At 32.4% G+C, this 8,431-nt stretch overlaps 1 protein-coding gene across 1 annotated transcript; it reads left to right on the top strand.

Moving 5' to 3' along the window:
- Nucleotides 1-6,908: 6,908 nt before the first annotated feature.
- On the top strand, nt 6,909-7,553 carry DFL_001407 (uncharacterized protein; the record flags this gene model as incomplete). Its single annotated transcript, XM_067630023.1, has 2 exons — nt 6,909-6,918; nt 7,003-7,553. The coding sequence occupies 2 exons, from the start codon at nt 6,909-6,911 to the stop codon at nt 7,551-7,553; spliced, it is 561 nt and encodes a 186-aa protein (XP_067495986.1).
- Between the last annotated feature and the right edge of the window lie 878 nt (nt 7,554-8,431).

The following is an 8,431-nucleotide window of genomic DNA, read 5'->3' as shown; positions in this document are numbered from 1 at the left end:
GCTAATTAATCAAACTAGATATTAATCTTAATATTTTAATTATTAGAAATCTGTTAATTACTTTAGTAAATTTTCGATATAATACAGCAGACGTTGTTAAGTTTATTAATTTACTTAAATAACCAACTTTGGCTAATTTGAAATTATTCTTCAACGATTTCCTTTAAGTCAGTGAAAAGCTAAAGTTAATCTAGGGGTTTACAAAAAATAAAATAATAAAATATAATCTATTAAAAAATAAACTTGTAGTAATAATTATAATAATTAATAGAGAGATTAATATAGTTCCTATTAATATATATTTACATATTAATATAACGTATTTCACCTAGTGTGCGCGCACACCCAGTTATGGCGCACCACATTTCGTTTTTGATTTTTTAAATTTTGAGTTTTAGTTCAAAACCATTTAAAATCTAAATATAGATTCTAAATTATGTTTTTTATCTTATTTAATTTTTTCAAATTTTTAAATTCAATACTGAATTTATTATAATTTTAAATACACTTTTTTTGTGTTTTTTTATTTGTATGTAAAACACATACAAATTTTTTTGTTGACAAAACTTTTTAAAATGAATAATACTCAAAATTTTGTATACACATAGATATATAAAATTTCAACACATTCAAAAATAATGGTTAATTATTAAAATTCTTCAAAAATTTTTGAACAATCTTAAAAAATGATAAAGTTATTATAAAATTAGTTTTTCGAGATTTGTATGTAAAACAACACATTTTTACAAATTTCAAACCTTAATAACTCTTTTAATTTTTATTACTTTTCAAAAATTTTTGAATATTTTGAATATTATATATTAGAACTAAAACATATTCAAATTTCACAAAATCCAACAAAATAAAGTTTAAAATTTTTTTGTTCTACATAAAGTTACTCGCCCACAAAATTTGTATGTGTTTTACATACAAACAAAAAAACACAAAAAAAGTGTATTTAAAATTATAATAAATTCAGTATTGAATTTAAAAATTTGAAAAAATTAAATAAGATAAAAAATATAATTTAAAATCTATATTTAGATTTTAAATGGTTTTGAACTAAAACTCAAAATTTAAAAAATCAAAAACGAAATGTGGTGCGCCATAACTGGGTGTGCGCGCATACTAGGTGAAATACGTTAGATGTTTTAATTTAATTAATTTATTATTAAGATTTAAAGGCCGTATATTTAGTTATAGTCTTTTATAGAGCTAATAGAGTTGATTTACTACTTTTAGCGCATTAACTCTAGCTTAATGCCCTAGATTTTATTTAATTGTATTATATTAAAAGATTAAGTTATTTTTAAACTCTATATATATATTTTATATATTTAGAATAAAAATTGTTCGAGGCCTATATGACCTAGCTAGAAAGAACTTTAAAACTACGCTAATTAGCAGTTTAATTAATCAATATTTCTATATGTAGTGTTTTTATAAAATACTAAACTCGCGATAATAGTTTAGTGATAAAAATATTATTACTCGATTAAAATCTATATAACGCTTTAATATTCTATTTAAAAAAGATATTATATATTATATTTTATATATTAAATTAAGATATCTAGCCTTTTTTTCTATTTTTTTTTAAATAATTATTAAGATATTCGTAAAGTTTTATTATATATTAATATTAAACCGAGATATTTTTATTATTTTATTAAATTTTTAAAATTTAGTCTTTATTATTAGCTAGTATATATAGTACCTGAATAAACCTCTGTTATACCTAAAAAGCTACAGACTAAAAGTGCTAAAGTCATTAAAAAATAAATTAAAGCTTAGGTAAAAGTGATATATCGGGAATTAACATTAGCAGTACTATTAGTAACTTATATAAAAACTTTGAAAGTCGATATATCCTTTATAGTAAAAATAAAAAAATTTTTAGATTTATTTCAGGAAAATTTAATATAATTGCTTTTTAAAATATAATAGCTTATTTTTGTTACTAACTAAAACTAGTGGAGTACTAATCTGTCTTTATTCTCTGTTCACTTTTTATATAAGAATTAATTTTTTTTAAAGTTATTTTAAATAATCCAGCAGAGGCGGATACGGAGCCTCTAGTAGAACTAACAAGCTAGATAAAAGCAGATATAAAACTTATAATAAAACTAGAAAAACTAGTAAAATTATAAAAGACTTTAATAGAGTCATCTATAATTCCAATATTTTAACAATATTAATTAAAGAAAAAGATAGGACGTTGTTTGTTAAAAAAATTAAATAAATTAATATTTAAATAATTCTTTTATTTTTATATAGGCTTATATTAAACTAATATAAGTAGATTTAAACCTGATAATAGCTACTCGAGTAGTATCTAAAATCTTTAGTATTATACTATCTTAATTTATTTTTTAATTAAGTTATATAGAACTGCTCGAAATAGTCTTAATTATAAGTCATTTCTATAAAAACTAAACTAAGGCGACGAATATTTTATTAATATATACTAAATATTTTAATCTTATTTATATAAATTTTTATATTTATTATATTATAAAAAATTCATTTTTAAATACTAAAGAAGTTTAAGATATCTAAAAGTAAATATTTACCTCTTATAATTTTACTTTAATCTCTTTTTTAAAGTTAATTTAAATATAAATTAAATAGTTTCTTTTAAGTTTTCGAAGTTATATAGTAAATGCTATTTAAAAAATTATTAAATTTAAATATATTTTTTTCTTTTCTATACCAGTTTAAGTAGAACGAGTTAAATATCTTCTAAAAAAAAATAAGTTTTTTTCTAAGAAAGATTTCTAAGATATAAATTAATTAAATATTTAAAATTATAACGATTCTATATTAATTTTAATAAAAGCTAAGTTTATTATTATTCTCTTCTCTAGTTATATCTCAAGTACTGATTCGATATTTTTGTAATACTTTTAATAATTATTAAATTAAAAATCTAATATTATATTAAGAAGTAAATAATATTATTATTTCCTAAATCGCTATAATTTTGTGGAAGACTTTAAAAAGACTTAAAACCAGTACTATCGATTTAAATTATACTTTAAAATTTTTAAATAAATAATATAAGTAGAATCTATTTATTTATAGAGATACGAGGCTAACGCAGAGTTATTTTAGATTAATATATAATCTATTTAAAATTCTGAAAAATTTATCGAGAATTATATTAAACTAATATTATATTGATGCTATTAGTACTGATTAAATAGAAATTAGATGCGTTTAAGTTTTTTAAAAATAAGCATTACGTTGTTAGTATTTTAGAGGATATCTAAGAATTATTAGATATAGAGAATACTTTAGTTTTATAAATTAAAAAAAATATTAAATTAGTGAAAGGTGCTGATAACTTATGAAAGGCTTGTACAAATTTAAAAAATGTTATTAAAGACTTTTAAGAAATTAATACATTTTTTTTTCTTTCTTTTTATTCTGAACTTGATATTTTTAATTAAATTATTGATTTCTTGTTTATTTAATGATGTTATAATTTTGTATATATCTTTTCTGTTACAAAACGTATAGTCTGGTTCTTATGAGATATTTGACTAAAAAGTTTAATGTTTATTATGATTTTTTCAACTATATTTTTATTATTTTAAATAATCGTATATAATGCCTTTGTAGATCTGAATAAGACGCGTCTGATAGAGATTATTTTTGAAATGGAAACCGTTTTTTAGAATATAAATTATTCCTTAGAATAGAAACTACTTTATTTGATGTAAGCTTTTTTTAGAATAAAATAGGTTTTTTAGAATGGAAAGGGCTCCTTAAAATAGAAAGAGCTTCTTAGAATAGAAGGGCTTTACTCGGAAGGCAGGTTTTCATCCTGCCTATCTTGCCCATCTTGCCTTAGGATGGGCAGGATGGAGCAGGATGGAAATGTGTTTTTTTCCTGATGGTTACACCTCTTCCCGATGTGATCCGCTTCCCGATAGAAATCGTTATTGGATTTAAAAATTTGAAAAAATTAAATAAAATAGAAAATATAATTTAGAATCTAAATTTAGATTTTAAATGGTTTTGAGCTAAAATTCAAAATTTAAAAAATCAAAAACGAAATGTGTTGCGTCATAACTGGGTGTGCGCACACTAGGTAAAATACGTTAATATGAACTAGTATTAATACTATCTCGACTTAAGAAAAGTACGCCATCTAGGTTGTTGCTATCGGTGCATTGGTCGTCAAGTTCGATTAAGTTAGCCAAATTACCGTCGAATTGCACATCCCTTTGAATTCTTATACCTTATCTATCGCTTCAGTCCCAGAAAGCTTGCAAGCTACGAGTTCCCGAATCAACGAGAAGGCCTTGTGCCACCTCATAGATAATACTAAGAATTATAGGGCTGGATTCTATTTCGAGGGTTTAATCCTAACTCTGCAAGTTTTTATTTGATTTTACTTGTAGCTTTTATCTTATGGGATCCGTTGATGTAACCCTGGTCGGGGACGTCGACGGAGTTCGCGGGATCCCGCCATGCGTAGGCGCAGAATTTGAAAAGATTGGATCTCCTATTGTCCGTTTGCAAAACCCGGTTGCGAGGCTTGGTGGACGGTATCCTTCATGTCCTCCCACGCACCATCGATTGCGTATACGGCTTCGTCGATTTGTATGACCTTTAAATCGAGAATGGTGCCACTCAATTGGGACGCTATTGTATCTATTAGTTTGACTATTTGGTCCAGTTTTTGACTAATATCGGATAGTTCCCGGAGTCGTCGCCACCGAGGTTGAAGCCAAGGGATTGCAGGGCGTCGTCGAAGAGCTTTTCACCGATGTCTTCAAAGATTGTTTCTCCGGTCATCTTTAGGAGGCTACCGCCTATTTTAATGAGAGGGCCTGGCATTTTGATTCGGCGGGTTTTATTGTTTCGAGTAGATATGAATGTGATATATTAATAGGATTAGTTTCAGGGTCGTTGGAGCTAGAAATTAAAGAAGAGTTTGTTGAATGAAGTCAGAGATATGCAGTATTTGGAAACTCAAGAAGTAGTCGTTTTGTTTTCTTTTATAAGAAAACTTCGGTTGACGGATTATACCATTATTTTTGGAGCTCCAGGCAGTTCAGCCGGTATGCATCCGAATCACATATCCTCAGAGTTGATTTCGCCACCGCTAAACTACTTGAGGTTGTTGCGCATCAGCCAAAACGCCCGAGGGTTGTTTAGTTGGACGGTGTGGGTTGATTCTAATGACTGATAAACGCCATGGTGTTTAGGAGCGGTAAATTCAGCTGTCTTTGAGTATCCGTAGCCTTTCGGCATGTTCTCTTCAGCTCCGCTGGGTTTATTTTATAATGCCGGTTCATATAATGTGGATTCTGGAATTTTCGAGTCAATTGTGCGGATTGAGAGTCCCAAAAGCGTCCTGCATCAATGCTGCAGCGAATAAAGCGGCATCTATCTAATGACTCAGACCGGAATTTCTGAAACTTTTAGTTTCCATTGAGCAAAACGGTTAGTTAATTTGACCTAGCCCGCGGTTTGAATTTGAAAGTTGGTGCCTGCATCGATGCGTGGCTGCCCATGGAGGCAACACGTCAGAAGCTGAAAATGCAACACGAAGAGCCACTTGTTGCAGAAAACAATATGTCAGAATCCAAGGTCAGCGCCACAGGCAGTGGCTGACTGAACGCCTCACATATGACCTTGAAGTCCTGCTTTGAGGTTTCACAAGAAACCAGAGCTCGTCTGGTGAAGAAATTTCTGCAGTGAAAACTCTGTAAAATCTTTGCTCTATGGAAATGTATATAAAAAGTGGCCGAAGGCAGTCCTTCGAGGAAGATAGACAAGTTCAAAGCAATAGAAGAAATCATATAGTGCTTAAATCTTGCAGCATTGTTCAGGTTGTTTTTAAAGACGGTGAGGGGTTTGGACGGTAAATATTCCCTTGATCAAAGCACAAGGTAATTCGTCCGCGTTCTCGCATCAATCTCGAGCTAGGCTAGTTTAGTTTTAAAGGGAGCTGTATCTTCAATTATGAACGGTACCATAGGACACTATGCGCTATTGATATTTAACTGTTAGTCGAAATCGCGTGGATCCATGGAACTTCTAGGGTTTATCGCTGCTTTAAACCGCCTTAAGCTTTTCTTCAGCGATGGTGACGACGATTGCCTGAGCGCGAACTCTTAATGCCATTGGTCTGCTGCCCTACTACCATCGCAAGTTTAAGACAGAGCAATCACGTTGGCTGCGACCAAACAGTCAAAATCGACGCAACACATTTTCGATTTGCGGCGCTGGAAAAAAGTTATAGTTATTCGAGAACGCGAGTAGGTGACCCGTCATGGGCCTCAACTAATAAGTAAGGAAGAGGCCTTGTAAGTATATATAATACATGGGACTGTGTTCTGAGCATAATTAATGCATCCAAAACCCAAACATGCTTACACTGTGGCTGTTGTGTATGCACAGTTTTCGACTGTAATTACTTACGCCGACCAACAGGCCCAAAAATTTTTTCATCCAAAAAAATGATAAACCCAGAACAGAGCAATACACATTCCAAATAATAATAATAATAATAAAAAGAAACAATTTTAAACCTGTTTAATAACAATTCTATTGAAAATATCAGTCACCAAGAGCGCCTTCAGAGTATGGCCCAAAATAATTTTGGTTTAGCGTCAATAATTACGGAAGCAAACTGGACATACACATACTCACATCATGGCCAGACGGCTGCTTAGTTTCATCTGGCATGGCGAATGATCCTCCCCCACTTCCTAGCGCCCAAACACTGCATTTACCACCGCTGAATTGACTCTTATTATATTGATATTAATCGACTAAAAAACAGCTACATTTTCGGATAGTATCGACCATCTCCGCCAGTGCGCAACTAAAATAGAAGAAAGTTAATTCTGACTTCCAGAAAATAGCTATGTAGCTGATCACCGAGGGAAATGTCGTTTCGTAATAAGCCCCTTTAGTTGGTTTTAAACTTACAAATTATGAAGAACCACTCCTGCTTACCATCTACCCCCTATTTCTCCTTAGCTTCTGGGGACACCGCTACGATAGAATTGGAACCGGCCTTGGCCTTGCATCCCTTTCGAAATCCCCACGAGAAACCTTCGAGTTATACTCCCTTGAGTTATTCCCATTTCGATTACTCTACATTTGACAACAGCTCTAGCTTTGCTTTGGGAGCTAGCCCCGCTTCGACGGCGGTACCGGAGTACGCCCGAACTGTCCAGCGACACATTTTGGACTGGGTTTCCTGCTCCCTTCAGGCCTATTACTTTGATAGTTGGGCTGAACATATTGGAAATCATATCTTCAATGCGCCCCCAAAATGTGCCGAATCTCGACATCAGTCGAAGCCAAATATATTCGCATTTTCAACCGAAAAAACAGTTCAGCAAAAGATTTTATCTCTTGCGTATGATCATTCTGCGGGAAAGGAACAAATCGTAGTCGTAGAGTGGGATAAGCCGAGAAGTTTCAGGGCTTGGGTGGAAGGATTAGTTCCTGCCCAAGTCCTCCAAGATGGAAATATAAGCTTGGGTGTCTCTAAGTCACAAGTTGAGGAGTCTGGCGATGAGTAAAATTCCAAGGATGCTCCCGACTCGGGTTGGGAATCTTTCAGCATGAGATGGGAATTGGGAGCTATCGACATCGAAAAAAATAAATCCAAAATCTGGAAATGAATATGTTGGCTTGAACCCGGTTATAACGAACGACGAGGACGATATCAAAGAACATTTGCTAAGTTTTCCAAAGTCGGATAGGTCAGATTCATTCAATCCCATTGGCCTGCTGGAAGCAACTACGGACCTTCAATCAAATCCCGCTCGTGCCATGAACTCCGAACAGGACATTTGCCCAAGGATTGCCGTGGGAGTATGCTTAAAGGTAACGGCGCTTGCAGAGCGTTTGCTTCGCGAAGCTGCGACCAGAGCCATAGCCAACATTTACACAATAGAGAGAGCAACCCAGACAGCCCGCCGGTACTCCAATGGAGGTTATACAAAGCTAAAGACCACAGCAACTGCCGGGGGGAGCTGAGCTCGTCTAATGCCATGGAATCCAAAAGTAATAACTTTCAAAACCTTAGTCTTACTAACTGGCAAACGGAATGCTATCGGGCGGGCTTTGAAAATACTGCGAGAATAAAGTCGGAGATCTAGAGTTTCCCTTTATCGGAAGCAAATAACAACGCAACGTCATTCTGACTTGGTGTTATTGCATAGGAGTCACTTTTATAGCCACCATCGCTACGGATGTCGAAGATGCCATCGGGTTTTACCATCCGCCGATGCACATTATGAGCATCAGCAAGTCGGGTGCCAAGAATCAACAAAAGAAGCGCCTGTTTTCTTATCTCGAGAGCAAGTAGACTGGCTTAAATCGAAAAAGCCTATCTTGGAATCGATACGGAGGAGAAAAGGTGGTGTGCCATTTACAAAGTTATATTCCCAGATGA

This window comes from Arthrobotrys flagrans (assembly GCF_004000055.1).
Source record: "Arthrobotrys flagrans strain CBS H-5679 chromosome Unknown unitig_15, whole genome shotgun sequence".
Taxonomy (NCBI): domain Eukaryota; kingdom Fungi; phylum Ascomycota; class Orbiliomycetes; order Orbiliales; family Orbiliaceae; genus Arthrobotrys; species Arthrobotrys flagrans.
This window is presented reverse-complemented; position numbering and strand designations above follow the sequence as displayed.